Genomic DNA, 21496 nt, shown 5'->3' with positions numbered 1-21496 from the left:
ATCAATCTCACTGTGACCTGAGGTGCAGGTAGTTAATCACAACATACAAATATAATATTGTTTCTTAATGAAGGCCTCCCTGAAACATTGGAATCCTATTACTCTCTTAGCTGGGGCCGCTTCAACTTTCTCATCTGGATGGGCCATTTTTTTCACCCTCTAGATTGTATCTTCTAGAGAACGTAATCGATTATGTTCCAGTTAGAGGAGTATAAGAGCCTCCAATAATCACCAATGATATGGTGCAGTCTTCCAAAATGAAAGTGGGATAAGGATCTCTGTAGCCTTGCCCTCCGGCCATTGGGGTGAGCCAACAACCTAATTAAAATAAGGTGCAGGAAGGAACTGCAGTTGCTGGTTTCAACCGAAGATCGACACAAAATGCTGGAGTAACTCAGCGGGACAGGCGGCATCTCTGGTGAGAAGGATTGGGTGACGTTTCTGGTCGAGACCAGTCTGAAGAAGGGTCTCAACCCGCTACGTGACCCATTCCTTCCCTCCAGAGATGCTGCCTGTCCCGCTGTGTTACTCCAGCTTTTTGTGTCTACCTTTTAATTAAAATAAGGGGTGCATTTTAAGAATTTGCAAGTGTAGTCGGAGACCAAACTGGGAAACCACAAGCATCTTTATCCTGAATGTTTAGTTGTTAGTTTTAATACATAGAAGTTTATAACCAGAACACCCATAATTTCCTGATGTACACGCCCAGAATTTGTCCAATCTCTCCTTTGGAGTTACATTTTCTATCTCTCTCTGGAAGTTAAATCGGGTAGATTTCTGAATATATTCATTCTTAATGAGTGGGATATAACAGTTCTAACAATCTTAGCCACAATTGTTTTTTTTATCAACACCATGGAGAACAATGGAGAAACTCAGAAATATGTAATAGCAATGTAGTTACTATATTGTCATGTTTTTCCCTCCTGTTAAAATACTATAATTGCTGTTCCTTTTTAGTTTGCTGGAGGATTATTGTACGTTTATGCTTAGATGCCGGATGTTCCTCCAGTTCTGTTCTGTTGTACCAAGATGGTTACCTAACTTATGTTTGGGCTTGTCATCTGATAGCAAAAGATCGATAAAATGGGAAGGGTTATTCATCTTATTCTAGCTCATCCATTCTGCAGACCCACATGTGAATATCCAACTCCCGATTTCTGCACATATTAATAAATGTGCATGCCCGTGAAATTCCATGTAAGTTGAAATGAAATTCCTCGTATGTTGCAAAACATACTTGGCTAATAAAGTATGATTATGATTCTGATGATTATGAGGTTGTAGTGGTCTGTTGCTGTAATGTTTCCAGGGGTATCAGGGGACCCCCTCTGGATCAGGGTAGAAAACAGGGTGGGTAAAAGGAAGCCCAGATTGAAATTTCTTTAGGATTTAAGGGCCTGACCCAGGCCAACCCAGAAACTCTCATTGAATTAATGTTAAAAGGGCATTAAGGGAGAGAAATTCATCTTTATTTGCTTACTCTAAACATACGATATACTGATAGCACGCTGTTTCTCTCATGAAATTTTGAAGATAATGGAATTTCCTGAGAGTATAACGCACAGTCAATACTTCATTATGCATTCACCATGAACCGATTACTCCTTCTATATGATGCCAACTCTGTACTAATCAGGGATTGGTTCCACAAAGGTGTGCAGAAACTAATTACCCACCATATCAAATAAATATCTATTCCACAGGCTCATTTCTGTCTGCTGAAAGAAGACTAACTTTTTCATAGAAACATAGAAACGTAGAAATTAGATGCAGGAGTAGGCCATTCGGCCCTTCGAGCCTGCACCGCCATTCAATATGATCATGGCTGATCATCCAGTATCCCGTACCTGCCTTCTCTCCATACCCTCTGATCCCCTTAGCCACAAGGGCCACATCTAACTCCCTCTTAAATATAGCCAATGAACTGGCCTCAACTACCCTCTGTGGCAGAGAGTTCCAGAGATTCACCACTCTCTGTGTGAAAAAAGTTTTTCTCATCTCTGTTTTAAAGGATTTCCCCCTTATCCTTAAGCTGTGACCCCTTGTCCTGGACTTCCCCAACATCGGGAACAATCTTCCTGCATCTAGCCTGTCCAACCACTTAAGAATTTTGTAAGTTTTCCTTTCTTCTCCCCGCCCCCCCCCCCACCCCCTATCAGTCTGAAGAAGGGTTTCGGCCCGAAATGTTGCCTATCTCCTTCGCTCCATAGATGCTGCTGCACCCGCTGAGTTTCTCCAGCATTTTTGTGTACCTAACAAAATATACAGTCGACCTTTACCTTTCCATTGTTTTAATTTGTGTCCACTAGTCATCACCAATCCATTAAACTGCAGAAAGCTATCTACATTCAAACGAGATGTCACACTCATCAGGGGTAACTTATAACATTGGTTGTTGGATGAAGAACAAGGTCACGTTGTAACAGATAACATATTGACATTCTACTGGGAAAGACGAGTCATAAAATACTGTAAATAGGGTAATTGCCTTTAAATTGCCCATTATTGTCTAGATATAAAAATTAAAATCAAGTCAAGTTGAGTACATTGTCAGGTACACAAAAATGCTGGAGAAACTCAGCGGGTGCAGCAGCATCTATGGAGTGAAGGAAATAGGCAACGTTTCGGGCCGAACCTCTTCTTCAGACTGATATCATTGTCATATGCATAAGTACAGGGAGGTACTGGTACAAAGAAAATCTTGCTGGCAGCAAAATCACAAGCATATAGTCCCAGACAACACAAAAAAAACACAAATTTTATATACATTACACATACATTATACAGACTACTCGAGAGTTAGAAGAAGAAGAGAGTCAAAAAACAATTAGAAAACTAGTCCATGGTGGTGCAAAAGATGGTGTTCTGCTCTCAAGGCAGAATTAGGCTTGTTAGACGATTAGACGACAGATGGCACAATGGGCTAAGTGTTCGGCTGGCAACCGGAAGGTAGCTGGTTCGAATCCCGCTTGGGGCATACTGTCGTTGTGTCCTTGGGCAAGACACTTCACCCACCTTTGCCTGTGTGTGTCCTTGGGCAAGACACTTCACCCACCTTTGCCTGTGTGTGTGGATGTAATTATGTGAAGCACTTTGGGGTCAATGCAAGTTGACTAAAAATGTGCTATATAAATAAATACATTTAATTTAATTTAATTTGTACTGGTCAGTTCAGGAACCTGTTGATTATAGGAATGTAGCTGTTCCTGAACTTGGAAGTGTGGGACTTCAGACCTCTGTACCTCGTGGTCAATGAGAGCAGGGAGAAGACGGCATGATGAAGGGAATATTTGGTGATAGATGCAGCCTTCGTCAGGCAGTAGATGCTTTGGATGGTGAGCAGAGCGATGCCCATGATGGAATGGGTTAGGTCTACCGCTCTCTGCAACCTCCAGGCTCTTGAACCACCCTAACCCCACATCAGCAACGATCAACCATGGCCTTCTATTTGTTGCACTACATACTTTGGGTTTTCCTATTACGGTTTGGATACCTGGTTATGAAGCAAGTAATTATTTCATTGCTCTGTTCCTGATACGTATGACATTTAAATATTCTTGACTTTTGTGCTCCATGCCTCAGGTCATGATGCAACTAGTTAGGATACTTTCTGCAGCGCATCTGTAGAAGTTTGTGAGAGTATTCAGACATAGAAACATAGAAACATAGAAAATAGGTGCAGGAGTAGGCCATTCGGCCCTTCAAGCCTGCACCGCCATTCAATATGATCATGGCTGATTATCCAACTCAATATCCTGTACCTGCCTTCTCTCCATACCCCCTGATCCCTTTAGACACAAGGGCCACATCTAACTCCCTCTTAAATGTAGCCAATGAACTGGCCTCAACTACCTTCTGTGGCAGAGAATTCCAGAGATTCACCACTCTCTGGGTAAAAAATGTTTTTCTCATCTCAGTCCTAAAAGATTTCCCCTTTATCCTTAAACTGTGACCCCTTGTTCTGGACTTCCCCAACATCGGGAGCAGGATTCCTGCATCTAGCCTGTCCAACGCCTTAAGAATTTTGTAGGTTTCTATAAGATCCCCCCTCAATCTTCTAAATTCTAGCGAGTACAAGCCGAGTCTATCCAGCCTTTCTTCATATGAAAGTCCTGCCATCCCAGGAATCAGTCTGGTGAACCTTCTCTGTACTCCCTCTCTGGCAAGAATGTCCTTCCTCAGATTAGGAGACCAAAACTGTACGCAATACTCCAGACATGCTGAATCCTTTTAAAGTTCTTAGAAAATAGACACACCGATGTGTCTTCTTCATGATGATATCAATATGCTGGATGCTTTTGTGCATAAGAAACATTTTTAATGCTTGGTATTCATTTGTCTTCAACCAGTTTGAATGTTTGTCTCCCTGTTCTGCTGCTAAAACATAGCTCCATGTATTATGTCAGATTTAATAGCCGTAATTTATTGGCTTTCTATATCTATGCAGTCTCCTCTCTGTCATTTCTGTCAAAGATTGAAAAAAGCCCAATTTCCGCAAACACTCTTCAGAACAGTTCTCTGACAGGAGGGATCAGCCTTGTGGCTTTCTTACCCCATCTTCTTAAGTTTACATCCAAAGCTATAGAAGTCATTCAGTGACTCAAAGTTTTTTTTTTCTTTAAAAAAAAGGAAAGAAGCTTATCTTGCGATCACTTAGAATTTAGTTTGTTTAAGCCATCTTTATTCATTAGCACGAGGATTGAAGAAAAAAAGCAAATGAATAGGTAGGTGGGTGTTATTGTGGGTGGATTAACTTTAGGCATGAGATAAAATTTTATTTCAAGCACTAATTTATATACTTTAACTTGTAGGGTATAGTTTCTGAAGTTTGACTGACATCCAAAAGAAAATCAAAAGCTGTAAAAAGCCTTTTTTTTTCAATCTCCTTCATAACTCCAATAGGAGATCAGGGAAAAGGCCATGGAACTTCAGGGACCAATGCCCCTTTTTTCAGTAGAGTCATCGGCTAAGCAGAGCTCACAAAATGGCCCCAGAAAATTGTGCTTAAAACAAATTGCAGGCACTTTGCTACAGTGTGCATTACTAAGTGTTTTGATGACCATCTCATTCCATTCCTGCTATGGTTCTTCATGCATAGAGTGTCATTGAAAGGATTTACTTCCTTTAAAAACATTTTTAAGAGCTGATTGAGTTTGTTTACCTGCAGGGCATGGTAGAGAAAAGCGCCCAGTGACAGACATACCGTCATTACGAGTCTTTTGTAAGAATTGAGCAGCTTGTAGTTACTCTCAAGTGGACGTGCTTTCACAACTTCAGATGCCATATCTTAGCATTCGCAATTGAGGTGTCTTTTATTTCTCTGAGATTTCCTTACACGATCTCTGACCTTCCTAGCTTCACTCTCTGCTGATCTGAGGACCCTGCTGAAACAGGCAAAGGAAATGAAGTGGCCCTTTGTACCAGAGCGATGGCAATACAAACAAGAAGTATGCGCAGAAGACAAAACAAACCTGAAAGATATCATCAGCGAGAAGCTGCCCGATCTGTTGGTATGAATAATGCACCTGTTTCTCAAAAAAAGCATTTCCTTTTATTAAAAAAAAATGCATAAGTGAAAGCCAAAATAGTTTCGCACTTAAACTGCGCACCATTATCATGTGCACACAACTGCTTCCAAGATCTTCTACGAGGGGGTGATGTTTGCAGTTGTTATTTTGTTATTTTCTTGCAGCACTGTATGAAAACCAAACGCATCCTGTTAGCCAAGTAAACGTGACCTCTCTCACATCAACGGAGATGAGCCAATATTCGAAGCATTTTGAAAGCTGTAGTGTGTGGATCATTATAAAAGATGGAGCTTCTCTCAACCCCACCCCCCCCCCCCCCCTCCACCCCTAGTTTTTGAAACAAACAAAACAAAAACAGTCCATTCTGTCTGAGGAATTCAATTCAAAGTTTTCATGTTAGTTCTGTACTAATGACCGTTAAGTTAAAATTGCTTCCCCTCCAAGAAAATATGACCCGTGTTCATTTCATTTCACACTTTATTGTAAAGCTGCAGACAGATATTCTCTCTTTATGTTCACATTGAGTTTAATTTTCCACTAAACATGTTGGAGTGTTTTAACTCCTGTCATGTTTTGTGCATGTTTTGTTTTTGGAGGGACTAGGGGAGGAGGTTGTCTATAAAAGTAGTAAAGCTGTTTTTGTTCCTCCAAGACAGGAATTTATAGCTCCCCCTGACCTTCGTTATCCCACACAAAAGCTTTATAACTTTAGAGAGTTTGCCTGCATCAGAAGGCTTTCTCACAGAAGAAACACCTGCAGTAAACTCCCCAAGAAACCTGTGTATATGAGAGATTAATGCAGCAGTAATAGCGACCCCGTGTTTTTTGTATTATGCCTTCTCCCCAGGTAGACGGCTCTTTTCTGAGATGATACCAATTATTTATTGCTGAAACATCTGTTGATAACCGCAGCTGCCATTGCTGAACAAAGAAAATCATGGGGTCACACACTATTCAGGCCTAAAATCCAACCACATGCCAGTTCGCACCATTCACTGATACGAGCCCATAGGTTAATGTCTCTTCTTGAAATGTTTCATCATGCTGCTTAAAAAATACTTTGTAAACAGCACAGACCTTGCGATCGGCTTTGAACTATTATTTAATCACCGCTGGTAATTTATATTCCTCTGCTATTGTGCACTTCTGAATGAGAAAGTGGTGGAAAGAAAGAATGTCCAACCTGCAAAAAGCGGTAGAAAGTGTGGCACTTTGCCCTGTGATATTATTTAGATTCAGAGATACCAATTGTTTTATTAAGAAAGCACTGGGCACTTGATTTGCATTTTGTGGACATCTTTTGGGAGAATCATCATTAGTAAAGTTAGAAATTTTCTACAGAGTTCAAAGAATTATCTCTCTTTTAAATAATCCTATTAACTTGTTGTTAAGCTGCATAATTTTCAATAATCAAATGTATGTTGATTGTTCACAGGTACTAAATTGTGGGTGATATTTCTTTTACCTTTTAATACTGAACCGTTTATATTCGGACAAAGAAAAAGCATGCGTGGAATTTTTATCTTGCTCATTGGGAAGGTGACACACAGTGGTTTTACGGTCTGCTCAATATTACTATTATTGACTTTGTTGTAACCAACAAGTAAGGGCGGTGTAAAATCAGTAATGGTGTTTCCAGCAAATTTTCCTCCATTGAATGTGATCATCCAAACATCAAAGAAACCGTCCATTTGAAAAATGGTGAGACCCGTGTTTCTTTTCTCTCTCTCCCCTCCGTTCTCTGTCTTCTCTCTCTATTCACGCCTTCTTCAGGCAGATCACCTCCATTTAACAAGACTTCACCAAGTTCTCTCTGCCAGCACGAACACCATCTATGTCAACCAGTTTTCCTGTTGTTTTTTATACTTATCACTGACATTTTAGTTGTTCTCTCCACCCACCCCCCTCCCCTTCTTCTCAGCAACTTAATAGTGGCTTGTTTTCTGACATTTTGGTGCATGGAATGATAGACCATTCATTGATCTGAAATATTAACTCTGTGCATTGATAATCCGAAATTGATTCCTGGGATGTCAGGACTGTCTTATGAAGAAAGACTGGATAGACTTGGTTTATACTCTCTAGAATTTAGGAGATTGAGAGTGGATCTTATAGAAACTTATAGAAACTTATAAAATTCTTAAGGGGTTGGACAGGCTAGATGCAGGAAGATTGCTCCCGATGTTGGGGAAGTCCAGGACAAGGGGTCACACCTTAAGGATAAGGGGGAAATCCTTTAAAACCGAGATGAGAAGAACTTTTTTCACACAGAGAATGGTGAATCTCTGGAACTCTCTGCCACAGAGGGTAGTCGAGGCCAGTTCATTGGCTATATTTAAGAGGGAGTTAGATGTGGCCCTTGTGGCTAAAGGGATCAGAGGGTATGGAGAGAAGGCAGGTATGGGATACTGAGTTGGATGATCAGCCATGATCATATTGAATGGCGGTGCAGGCTCGAAGGGCCGAATGGCCCACTCCTGCACCTAATTTCTATGTTTCTATGTTTCTATGAAATGTCTAGAAAGCTCCAGACCCGAAACCTCATCTACCCATGTTCTCCAGAGGCGCTGCCTGACACTCTGAATTACTCCAGCACTTTGTGTCATTTTTTGTAAACCAGCATTTGCAGTTCCTTGTTTCCAAACTATCAACTTTTGCTTTCCTTTTAGATTTTCTAGCATCTTTTTTAAATAACTTTTCAGTCTTCTGGGGGTCTGACTAGGATTAAAATGGACTCTCTTCTCCAGCCAATTCTTGTGCCACCACACTCTTCATTAAATATTCATGTATTCTCCCATATGGCCTGACATTGTGAATGGACTGCTGCCACACAGCATGCAATACAAGCTCACAAGTTATAGGAGTAGAATTAGGCCATTCGGCCCATCAAGTCCACTCCGCCTTTCAATCATGGCTGATCTCTGCCTCCCAATCTCATTTTCCTGCCTTCTCCCCATAACCCTTGACACCCTGGTTCAATCCTGCCCTTAGGTGCTGTCTATGTAGATGCACGAATTTCTTATGGATTTTTCTCATTTCTTCCGATACCTCAAGGGCATGGGATTGGTTAGGTTGTGGCCGCTATGAATTCCTCCCCGCCCCCCTCCCATGTGTAGATGAGTGGTAGAATTTGGGGGGTGATGGGAATGTGGGATTAATATAAACGAGTGGTTGATGGGTCTGTTTCCGTGCTGTATCTCTCTATAACACATCCGTTTGCTTCTGTTAACACCAGAGGAGGAGCTTCACCGCTCCCGGAATGTAAATATGGTTCAATGGTTCTTGATTGTCACGTGTACTAAGGTACAGTGATATTTGATTTGCCATACAGTCATACAAAAAAAAGCAACAAGATACATCACTACATAAATATTAAACATAGACTTAAACAGCCACCGCAGCGGCGTGTGAGAACCCCCAGGGCACACAGCATAAGCGGAGATCCACAGCCATCAGTTCAATGTCCGTGGCCACACACGCGCTCCTTCACCGTGATGTGACAAGAGTTGTACCGACCGGTGTCACTCTCCCCGCAGTCCCTGTCCACCCGAACAGTCAGAGAGCCGTCCACACTCGCACTAGACTCCTGGATATCCTCATGGAGCAATATCCCCACAAACACCGAGATCACTGCACTCACGGCACTCACTCCGAGTCCTCACCAGTGCAGGCAGCACGGCCATCTTGTTTTTCCAACGACCTCACATTCCCCACTGTGATGGAAAAGCAAAGAATTAGCATTGAAAAATTGGCTTTATAACGTCCTTTTACTTGTATGGATCAGGAATCGCTTAATGATGAAGGTAGCTAATGTTTATTTCTCAAGCAACTTATTGTTTACTTATTGATTACATAGATTGTTTACATATTCCTCAAGCAATATTATTCTCAGGTTTGACTGCGATTCACTCCAATCAGCTGCAAAAATGTCCTTCCTTTTTCATTTTTGAAATGACCCTTTCCCAATGATCAGTGGCCACACATGTTGGTACGGTGCAAATGGTTTAGATTGGATTCTTTTCCCTGGCTGTGCAGTTTGTACATAAAATGACAAAAAAAAACTTCAGTCCAGTCACTCACGTTATTGGACATGAAAGTTTGGATTTCTCTGCAGATTCTCTCACTCTTCAGTAGACTGCAGCAGACGATGAGAGGAATAGATGGGGTAAACATAGAAAATAGGTGCAGAAGTAGGCCATTCGGCCCTTCGAGCCTGCACCGCCATTCAATATGATCATGGCTGATCATCCAACTCAGTATCCTCTACCTGCCTTCTCTCCATACCACCTGATACCTTTAGCCACAAGGGCCACACTAACACCCTCTTAAATATAGTCAATGAACTGGCCTCAACTACCTTCTGTGGTAGAGAATTCCACAGATTCACCACTTTCTGTGTGAAAAATGTTTTTCTCATCTCGGTCCTAAAAGATTTCCCCCTTTTCCTTAAACTGTGACCCCATGTTCTGGACCTCCCCAACATCGGGAACAATCTTCCTGCATCTAGCCTGTCCAACCCCTTAAGAATTTTGTAAGTTTCTATAAGATCCCTCCTCAATCTTCTAAATTCTAGCGAGTACAAGCCGAGTTTATCCAGTCTTTCTTCATATGAAAGTCCTGACATCCCAGGAATCAGTCTGGTGAACCTTCTCTGTACTCCCTCTTTGGCAAGAATGTCCTTCCTCAGATTAGGGTAGGTAGTCAGAACATTTTTCCCAGGGTGGAAATAACAAATACTAGAAGACTGAGCTTTAAGGTCAGAGTGGGAAGGTTTTAAGCAGTTGCACTGGGCACGTTTTTATCAAAGGGTAGTCGGTCCCAGGAATGTGCTTCCGGGAGGGTGATTAAAGCAGATACAACAGTGGTGTCTAAGGGACTTTTAGATTAGCATATGAATGTTTCAAGGTTTCAAGGTCAATTTATTGTCACGTGTACCAATTAAGGTACAGTGAAATTCGAATTACCATACAGCCATACTATAAAAACAACGACATAAAAGTTAACATTAACATCCACCGCAGCGGATTCCCCACATTCCTCACTGATGGAAGGCAATAATGTCCAAACAACTTCCTCTTTTATTCTCCCGCGGTCGGGGCAGTCGAAGCCACCGCATCGGGGCGATTGATGCTCCTGCGTCAGGGCGATCAAAGCTCCTGAGTTGGGGCGGTCGAAGTTCCTGCGGCTTGGAGCTCCCGAAGTCAGTCTCTAACCAGCGACCACAAGCTCCACGAGTTAAAGTCCGCAGGCTCCCGCGGTTGGAGCCCCAAAAGCGATCCCCGACAGAGATCACGAGATCCGTGATGTTAAGTCCGCAGTCTCCAGCGGTGGAGCTCTCGAAGTCGGTCTCCAGCAAAGGCCGCCAACTCCTCCTTGTTAGGTGATACGATACGGAAAAATATCGTATCTCTGTCGTGGTAAGAGATTGGAAAAAGTTTCCCGCAACCCCCCCCCCCCCCCCATCCCCCACATAAAACAAGCTAAAGAACACTAAAAACATACGTTTAACACATACAAACAAACAACAAAGGAGGATGGGACAGACAGACTGTTGGCGGGGCAGCCAATGCTGGCGCCACCATTGGAAGGATATTGGAGCATGTTTAAGCACAAAAGTATATTTTGGCATCATAGTCGGCACAGACACTGTGGGCCGAAGGATGTGTTCATGTGTTTACTTTAGTTCGTTTATTGTCACGTGTACAGTGAACATGTGAATGTATACAGTTGTCACAGGTACAGTGAAAACTTTGATGTTGCATGCTATCCAGTCAGCGGAAAGGCTATACATGATTACAAGTAAGTCGTCCACAGTGTACAGATACCGGATAAGGGGACTGCACTGTTCTAAATCGGTTATTAGAAATCTTGGAAGTTTGTAACTTTTCTTATATTATAAAAAAATATTAAGATGATCCGAAATAAAACAATTATTACAAGATGAGATCTAAGGTCTGGAGAAATGGAAGGATTGAGACTGGTTCTCGAGTTTTTCTCTGATGGCTTTTATAATGAAAGAGTTCCTTATTCGCATGTTGAAATTAATATAATTCCCAGACTTCTACAGAGGGTGTGTGCAATCATGGAACTGGCCAAAAAATAAGTATTAAGGGCCTGTCCCACTTAGGCGATTTTTTTGGTGACAGCCGGAAAATAGGCTGTCGCCACATGATCGCGGGATGACACCTGTATTATCGTGAGTTGGCTCCTCAAGTGTCGTAACTTTTCTCTTGGCGCCGCTGGATTTTGAAATGTTAAAAACCTTTCAGCGACAGTGGGCTTGACGTTGCCTGTCTTCTCCTGTCGTAGGTGCTGTTGTAGGCTGTCATAGGTTGTCGCCAGGATGATGACAGGTGACATCGGTTGTCGCCAGGTGCTGACCAGTGAATTCCATTGGCGACTACCTACATCAACCTACGTCAACCGGCGACTGAATTGTTTAAGAAGGAACTGCAGATGCTGGAAAATTGAAGGTACACAAAAAAGCTGGAGAAACTCAGCGGGTGCAGCAGCATCTATGGAACGAAGGAAATAGGCAACGTTTGGGGCCGAAACGTTGAAGGGTCTGAAAAAGGGTTTCGGCCCGAAACGTTGAAGGGTCTGAAAAAGGGTTTCGGCCCGAAACGTTGCCTATTTCATTCGCTCCATAGATGCTGCTGCACCCGCTGAGTTTCTCCATCTTTTTTGTGTACCGGCGACTGAATTGTCTTCAGTTGTCGCCGATAGGGTCGTTGCTTGTCGTAGCTTGTTGGGGGTGGACGTAGGTTGACTTTAGTTGTCGTAGGTTGTCGCCTTTATGGTGGTAGGTTGTCATAGGTGTGGTCATTGGTGGACGTCCTAAGTCGCGATGATTGAGTCGCCGGATGTTGGTAGATTGCCGTAGCTTGACATCGACTAGGTGGTAGGATGACGTAGACATTGTCGTAGAGGGGGTCCAGTCGCCGTTTTATCGGCAACCTGCTACGACTGTGACAGTCGCCGGTAGTCACCGAAAAAATTGCGTAAGTGGGACAGGCCCTTTATTCAGCAAAAATAGACACAAAATCCCGGAGTAACTCAGCAGGTCAGGCAGCATCTCTGGAGAAAAGGAATAGGTGATGTTTCGGGTCGGAACCCTTCTTCAGACTGAAAGAACGAAGGGTGGCCTGTTGTTGGCTAAGAAAGATGTGCTAATGAGAGGGATACCAGGATGCGAACGGTGAAACTGGTAGGACAACTAGGGTGGGGGAGGGTGAGAAAAGAGTGGTGGGGAGGGAACGCAAGAGTTACTTGAAATGATAGAACTCAATGTTCATACCGCTGAGTAGTAAGTTTCCCAAGCGAAATATGACGCGCTGTTCCCCTAATTTGCGTATAGCCTCATTTCGCAAACTCTCCAAGTTACATTCTTTAATTCAACCACCTTCTATCGCTCTACACCCAACCACATCAGTGACACCTTTTGGAGCTGGGAAATAATTGCAAGGCAGCCCTGTTCCATTGAACTAGCAGGCAGTGATATCGCCCAAGATGCTGCAGTGGTAACCCAGCATTTATATAACAAATATCATCAGACTGGATATCACAAAGAATCTTGTATAAATGCTTGATTCTTGCATCGATCAGATGATTGTACAGCTCTTCCACAATCATCCTTGTTCCATTGCATAGTCTTGGGGGTTCCAAGTTTCTCATTAACATGAATGAAGATCCTTTTTTCAACTACAATTTGTGTGGTGGTAATCCAGAGATCTCGAGTGAATCGAGTAATTCTGTTGGGAAGTGAGTCGCATTAGTTCCCTCAGTGATAGCATTGAAAGAAAAGTACTCCTAAATTATTCCAGGGAAGCATCTGATACATGTAGAATTGATGCTTCTCATGGTATCGTTGGGCGGAACCAAGATACAATTGTCGGAGAATAATTCTGCAGGATTGACAAATGCGGAAGAGATGTAATCAATCCAATCCTGCAGTGTTCTTGCTGATTCAAACCATGTATTGTGGCATTTCAATTTCATCGTCTTCATTCTTTTAAATCCTGTCTTCTCCAACTTTCAACAAAAATTGAGAATAGTCGCCTTCTCCCTCTCTCAATCGCATATTTGTCTCCAATTGAAACTTGGTGAAAAGTGTCCACAAGTAGGATTTCTTGATGCAGGAATTTTCAACATCAGCATAATTTTCACTTTTCACTACAGGAAAGAGTTGTAGAAAATCGCCACAACAAATGGTAAGAATCCCACTAAAAGGCTGAGTGTTGCCGCATACATCTCGAGGAGTTCTGTCCACCGCTTCGAAGCTCTCCTTACTAATCATCGGGCACTCATCCCAAACAATAAGTTTCACTTGCCTCATCAAACCTGCCGCCGGAGTTATTGTCGACGTTGCAGAATGTATCCTTGGTCACTTGCATCGGTGTCTTGAATCGAGAATGTGCAGTTCTTCCACCAGGCATTAATGTAGCTGCTATCCCAGAGGATGCTACAGCAATAGCAACATCACCTTCACCTCTAACTCTGGAGAGGTTCAAATTGGTGATAAATGTTTTTTCCCATTCCTCCTGGTGCATCAATGAAAAACATTGAAGGAAGCTTCCTTTTCAAGCAGTTGCACACCTGGCCATACTGCTCTCTGCTCAGCCTTCAGCAGAGGCTCATTCTCCTCAACAAATTCCAGTTGTTCAGTTCTATTGTATTGCAATTCCTGTAGTAATTCTGGATTGTCACCATCAAGGTGCATCCTTGCATTTCTTGGTTGTGGCAAATGAAACCATTGTTTTGTTGTGATTCTCAATCTTGTCCTGAATATACAACAGAGCCTGATCATGATGCCTTTCATCAATCATGGTATTAGGATCACTGATTGATCTCGTTCTCCGTTCCCTTTCAAGGTAATCTTCAGATATCGAATTCTTGAAGCGATCCCATAATTGTTGAGGATTGTTGTTCTCGGTTTTCGTCAGCAAATCAACAAACACATCTCTCATTGCACTGGGGAGTCTTGTCCTGTCAGCATCTTCCATTGTTTGTTTCCAATGGTCTTCAGTCTGCAACAAACCTCTTTCTCTGCAGAAATCTTTGAAGGAAGGATGAATTCCTCCATCAAGTGTCTTCAATGAATTGAAGGGTACTGGCCCTTTTACGTGATGGAGAAGCAGTCTCAAGTAGTAGAGGTCATCACATCTTGGAGAGACGGTATACACTCGTCCCAGAACGTTGGCTTCAAAAATACCTGGATGATCTTCCACTCTCTTCCCAACCTTCCTTCTTTCCTATCTCCTATTGTTCCATGTGTAAAATCGGGGAACATCGGCATAGTACAGTGTTCCTGCAAATGGCTCTTGAGAACACGCCATGAATTCAGTTCAAGTCGTTCTCGCGATATCATGATTAATCTCCTGCTGAACAGCATCAACTCTGATGACGAGTCGTTGTTCTTGCGGTAGATGTACCTGGAGTCGAGGGAGAGCGGAGTATCTCTCATGAGTCGGAAATCCAAGGATTGATTGAATTGAATTGAATATGTTTATTGTCATTGCACAAAACTGAGCAACGAAATTCCATTTGCTTCTCCTCCGTTAAAAGAAATACAACACGACAACCAATACACATATGTACAGTTAATAGTAAAATAGTAATACATTTTTAAAAGAGTTTAAAAGAATTTAGCGATATTCCTCAAAGTTACTTCTTGCTTCCCAGTGTTCACTATTGGAGTTAAGCTCTTTTATCGCACATGGGTAGAAACTATTTTTTAGTCTACCGGTGCGAGCCTGCAGAGACCTGAATCGCCTCCCAGAGGGTAGCAGAGTAAAAAGGTGGTTGGCAGGGTGGGATGTGTCCTTCTTGATATTTATGGCCCTGCGCAAGCATCGGGCCTTGTATATGTCATCCAAGGAGGGCAGGTTAGCGTTTGTAATGCGCTGCGCAGTTTTTATAATTCCCTGCAGCGCCCTCCTCTCAGCCACAGTACAGCTGGCAAACCACACCAGGATTCCATAGGTGAGGATACTTTCCACGGCGCATCGATAGAAGGACAGCAGCAGCGGCTGTGAGACGTTAGCTCTCCGTAGAGACCTCAGGAAACTGCCATGCTTCTGATGGACCAATGTATCTGCCAGTCAAGTACTTTGTAATTTTGTCACCCCTGTTAACTCCAAAAACGGCGTGATCACTCCCCTTCAAGGTGTGCTTGATCACATATTTGACTGACTTTACAGAGGAGCATATCTAAACGTTGATGTGACATTTGAGCAACTTCAACAGTTGAGCATTATAGGGCACCGCCCAATCAGAAGTAATGTTGATTCCGGCGTCCCTCTTGATGTCCCTGAAATCCTCCCATGTCTGGAGATCTTCTCCTGTACAGAGGATATGAATCATTTCCACACCTTGTGCTCTCGGAAAATGGCCTTGGGAATCTCTTACTGCATCTTCCATCCTTCCAACATGGAGAGATGTGGTTGCAGTACGGTCCATGAATCATGTGCTTGAGTACCAAATCATGCAGCTCAGGATCAACTTGCGGGTCTGGTATTTCAACTTGCACAAATCTGTCAAAATGTTTTGGTCTTGGCTTACTCGCTTCGTCAAGCCAAAGCAGACAGTGCAAATGAGGCAGGTCTCTCCTCTGATATTCCACAGTCAAGATGAAAGCTATACAGTTGCCAAAGAGGCCATGTGGTCCAATGAGGTACTTGATGAATAGTTTTCTTTTCAGATCGAATATTCTTGCAATCAAGTCTGGTCTATCACACGACTGCTGATTGTGAAAGAGGCACTGTCGCATCTCACTCCACTTCGGATCGCAAGTCACCGTAATGAAGAATGAAGCATTGCCATACTTCTGCACGTACACCATGGCGTCCTGGCATCGTTCCATCATGTATCTTGGTCCACCGACAAATGTCGAAGAGAGGATGATGCGCTTTACGATGTTTTCCAAACCATCATTATCGTTTAATGCATCCATGAAGCCATTGTAAGTTGTTGATCTCAACTATGCTTTATTCATGCGAATATAATTGAGCCTATCACCCTCAATCTTAGCTGCCATATCAATGACATATTGATTTGCAGACCTCCTCTTCTTTCTTTCAAGACAATGTGCCATGAAGTTGCCTCAGGGTCATTATCGTTTGCTATTATGACGGAAACTTCATTGGCAATTTGTGTATTAAACCGTCTTTCATGTTCCAGAGCTGGCCGACGAACTGGATGAATGACGATTGATGCCTCTGGTAAATCTTCAATTCTTTCCTTTGCCATTTTAAGTGATTGAATGTAAGAGCTGTTTTGTCTTATCAAGTTTTCAAGCATTGCAACAATTTCCATTTGAATACCAGCATTTTGCAGTGTACCCATTCGCAATTCAATGCTATCTTGGGGGTCCATAAAATAGATCTGCAAGAATCGACTTTGTTGGTCTAGGTGAGGCATCAATGAACCAAGGTAATGATGAATCTTGCCTTGGATGATCACTGAAGGATTCCATCCAGGTGGCACCACTTCCTTGGCACCGAATGACATCAGTTGAAAGAGACAGCTGTATTGTCTAATATTCTTTCTGAACTCATTTGCTTATGGTGTGTCAAATGTATACAATCTCATGAGTTCATCATGCGGTGCCTGCAGAGGAGCAATGATCATCTGACCCTTCATACAGCCAATGTTGGCAGTTTCTCCAGAAAAATGGTACGCTCGACACTGAGGGCAAACCTTGGTCATCAGCAGAACGATTTCTCCTTGAGAGTTGTGCATTTCGTCTTGTTGTATCTCTGACCCGCTGTTCAGCCAGTCTGCTAGTTCTTTCATCTCCCATCTCTTAATCCCTTCTTCTTTGCGTTCTTTCCCGTTGATCCTCGAGATGTTCAGTTGTTTCTTGTTGTGTCTCTTCACCCCTTCTTCTTTGCGTTCTTTCTCGTTGATCTGCGAGACGTTGAGTTCTCTCTTGTTGCGTCTCTTGTACCCTTCTGCTCGTGCTGCTTCTCGACGTCCCTTTGTGTTATTCCTTGACCATCCTGCAGCGCTTTTTTTCCTTATTCTCGCATTAAGTTAAAAAAGCAGCCTAAACACAATTTCAGTAAACCACCACCGGCCCCGATGAAGTTGTACTTGAGGCGGGGGGCTGTCAGGGACGGTGGGAGGGCTTGAAGCTTGGGCTGTTGGGGGGGGGGGGAGGGGGCTTGAAGTAAGGGCTGTCGTGGGGGTGGTGGGGGGGGGGGGTGGTGTAAAGTCAGGGCTGACAGGTGGGGGACTTGAAGCAGGGGCTGTCGGGCGGCTTGATGTGGGGTCTTGAAGCGGGAGCTATCGGTGGGGGGGGGGGGGGTGGGTGAGCGTCCTGGAGCCTGGGGGGGTGCTGGTGTCCTGGAGCCGAGGTAGGGGCTTGAAGCGGGGGTTGTCGGGGGGGGGGGGGCTTGAAGCAGGTGATGACGAGGGGAGGGGCTTGAAGTGGAAGTTGTCGGGGGGTCTTGAAGCGGGGGCTGATGGGGGAAGGGCTTAAAGCAGAGGCTGTCGGGGAGGGGCTTGAAGCTGGTGCTGTCTGGGGGGGGCTTAAAGCGGGGGCTGTCGGGAGGGCTTGAAGCGGGGGCTATCAGGGAGGGGAAGGTTCTGGAGCCGGGGAGGGGGGGGCGAGCATCCTGGAGCCGGGGAGGGGGGTGGCAAACGTCCTGGAGCCGGGGAGAGGTGACGTCCTGGAGCTGGGTGGGGCTTGATACGTGTGCTCTCAGGGGTGGGGGGTGGGGGGTGGGAGCGAGCGTCCTGGAAGCAGGAGAGGGGGAGGGAGAGGCCGAGGGTATCTGGCGCGGCCTCTCCCCACCCCAGTTCCCCGCACCGGCTCCATCCCCAGCCCATGGCCCGGAGGAGGCCAGAAATTGAAATAGAAGCAAACTTACCCATGGAGCCCTCGGGTCACCGTTGTTACTGGAAAAAAAGATGGCGGTTTGAAATTCTTGAAAGGCCCCAACTGCGCAGGCACAGTTGAGGACCTGTGGGGTGTCCTTTGTGATGTCTGTCAAGTAAAATGGCAAATGGGGACAGGGCAAGGGAGGTGGGGTAATTGGGGCAGGGCAAGTGGGATGGGCAATGGGTGGGGACAGGGCAAGTGGAGGTGCTGTTTTATTTTTTTTAAGTTTAAATGTCAATAACTTGTAAAATATCCCATCATCTGAACGAAACGTGTTTAATTTACATCACAGCACAATGTTGAGTAAGGTGGGCCAAAAATTGTAAGGTTATCTTGCGCAAATATAGGTACAAACAAACAAACAGGCAAACAAACAAGATGAGAGTTTTAGTAATATAGAGATCGGTGGTTGATGTTGGGCAAATATGAAATCAACTAAAGGAATTGTTTCCATATTATAAAACATTCATTCTCTCTCACTCTCCTCTCCGTGTCTCTCATTCTTTCTCTCTCACTATTAATTCAAACTATTTCTATGTAATTTTGAGTCTTTCTAGAAATTTAGTTGGGCAAATCCAGTGAATCAGACTGGGCATGACTTTTGTACCAATCATGTACAAGGTGACACCATTCTTTGTAAAATGTGCCTTTAAGTTCATGCAGGGCAAGTTAACAAAGTTGTGCGGGGAATGAGCGGTGCAGGCTGCTCTGAGGTCACCACATCCTCACAAAGCAACACATGGTTAGGAACCCTGTACTGTTAGCCCCATGCTTACTATTCATCCTATGGACTTCAAGAAATTACTGTTTCCTTTGCTGTTTAACAAGTGGCCCTGTGACGACATGAGGTACATTGGTGGAGATCTGGTCACTGTTGTCTAAGAGAAAAACATGAAAAATCAGCCCGAATAGACCGGTATCTCTGAAATACACAAGGAAATACTGATTGGTTTTGATTTCTGACCTCATTATCTGCTTGTCTCAAAACAAACCCAACTTGCCCTCCAGTTTTGCTCCCAGTTCTTGCTCTGATCCCTTATTCTCTACTCTACTGAATTTAAAAGAAAGTTAGATGGAGCTCTAGGGGCTAGCGGAATCAAGGGGTATGGGGAGAAGGCAGGCATGGGTTATTGATTGTGGATGATCAGCCATGATCACAATGAATGGCAGTGCTGGCTCGAAGGGCCAATGGCCTCCTCCTGCATCTGTTTTCTGTTTCTATGAGATAAACTGGTGGAGATCTGGTCAATAGTTCCCTTGGGGTAAACATCAGGAAAATCACCAGTAATATCCCAGAAATGAACAAGCAATTTACAAATTGGTTCTGATTTCTAGCCTCACTGTTTGATTGCCCCAAGCACTCTCTGATAATAAAACCTGAAAAGCTTAATTGCAGAGATTTGGGAGGGAATATTCGGGGATGCAAAACATGATATAAATCTTATGTAGTAAATGAGAAATTCATGTTCCCAAGGAAGAAGAGAACTCAGGAGGGGAGTATAAAGTTTAAAAAAAATGTACACTCTCTAAAATTCCAGACACATGGGCAAGAAATTAAATTGTACTGGTTTACACGTCCCTCAGTAGCAGGTGACCGAGCAGCTCTCATCCTTTCTATTTAGGAACCGTTCGGGATATTGGTAGCTTCAAGTTGCATTTAAAAAGGATTCATTTTCCCTTTCCTATTATGGCGAGCTGCTGTGTTTGAAATGGAAATGTTTGCTGCGGCCTGCGTTCATTAATTTCTGCCTCTCCTCATGACCTCACGAGGTTGCAAACGATGCTAACTTTCAAACCGTCGCTGAACTACTTATTTTGCGGCGACTCAAACAGATGTAAACTTTTACAAACACTTTAGAAAGTAATTCAGCAAGTTTGTCCTTGCTGCAGCAATGAACAGTTGACAGGGAAAATGTCTAATTAGTGTAATTGCAAATTCCACCGGGTGGCGCCGTCAGCGATGGCAGTCTCACCAACAGTCTGTCTGTCTTTTTTGTGCGTTTTAAAAGTATGTGTTACTGTTCTCTGGTATGTTTTATGTGTGTGGGGGGGGGGGGTTTGGGGGAATTTATTTTCAACCTCTTACCTTGCCGGAGCTGCAATTGTTTTCTGGATCATATCTCCGGTCGCTCTTCGGCCTAACATCAAGGAGCTGGTGTCTTTGCTCGAGACTGACTTTGAACCCCACTGTGGGGCCTGCGATCCCTTGCCTGATCGATGCTCCATTGATCGATGCTCCATTGTTTCCTTGTCTCCGTTCTAAATGGCTTACCCCTTATTCTTAAACTGTAGCCCCTGGTTCTGGACTCCCCCAACACCGGGAACATGTTTCCTGCCTCTAGCGTGTCCAAACCCTTAACAATCTTATATGTTTCAATAAGAATCCCTCTCATCCTTCTAAACTCCAGAGTGTACAAGCCCAGCCACTCCATTCTCTCAGCATATGACAGTCCCATTGTCCCGAAATTAACCTTGTAAACCTATGCTGCACTCCCTCAATAGCAAGAATGTATTCCTCAAATTAGGGGACTAAAATTGCACATAATACACCAGGTGTGGTCTCACTAGTGCCCTGTGCAACTGCAGAAGGACCTCTTTGCCCCTATACTCGACTCCTCTTGTTATAAAGGCCAACATGCCATTCGCTTTCTTCACTGCCTGCTGTACTGCATGCTTACTTTCATAGATTGATGAACAAGGACCGCCAGATCCTGTTGTACTTCCCCTTTTCCCAACTTGATGCCATTTAGATAGTAATCTGCCTTCCTGTTTTTGATACTAAAGTGGATAGCCTCACATTTATCTACATTAAACTTTATCTGCCATGCATCTGCCCACTCCCCCAACCTGTCCAAGTCACCCTGCATTCTCATAGCATCATGTTTAGTATCAACATTGTGGGCTGAAGAGCCTGTTCCTGTGCTGAGATGTTCTATGTTCTAAAACACCCTGGCTTATCCAATAGGTCCCCACAGCTGCAGCTTTTTCAGCTCCAGCAACAACTTCACAAATCTCCTCTGCACCCCCTCCAGTTCAGTCCCATTATTCCTGGCTATCTTTCCTTTTAATCATGAGCAGAACT

General features: G+C 43.8%; 1 protein-coding gene across 2 annotated transcripts in view; it reads left to right on the top strand.

Annotated features, from left to right (window-relative positions):
• Positions 1-21496, top strand: part of alpk1 (alpha kinase 1) — a 137984-nt gene that overhangs the window by 61875 nt on the left and 54613 nt on the right. Inside the window, exon 3 of one of the 2 annotated variants that reach the window (XM_033018729.1) lies at positions 5359-5513. The exons of the other annotated variant lie outside the window; for it this stretch is intronic. Coding sequence (XP_032874620.1) covers positions 5359-5513 — 155 coding nt within the window. The remainder of the gene's footprint in view (positions 1-5358; positions 5514-21496) is intronic. 2 annotated transcript variants of the gene reach the window in all.

Source organism: Amblyraja radiata, chromosome 1, assembly GCF_010909765.2.
Source record: "Amblyraja radiata isolate CabotCenter1 chromosome 1, sAmbRad1.1.pri, whole genome shotgun sequence".
NCBI lineage: Eukaryota > Metazoa > Chordata > Chondrichthyes > Rajiformes > Rajidae > Amblyraja > Amblyraja radiata.
The sequence above is the reverse complement of the archived record's forward strand: the minus strand, read 5'-3'. Positions and strand labels throughout refer to the sequence as shown.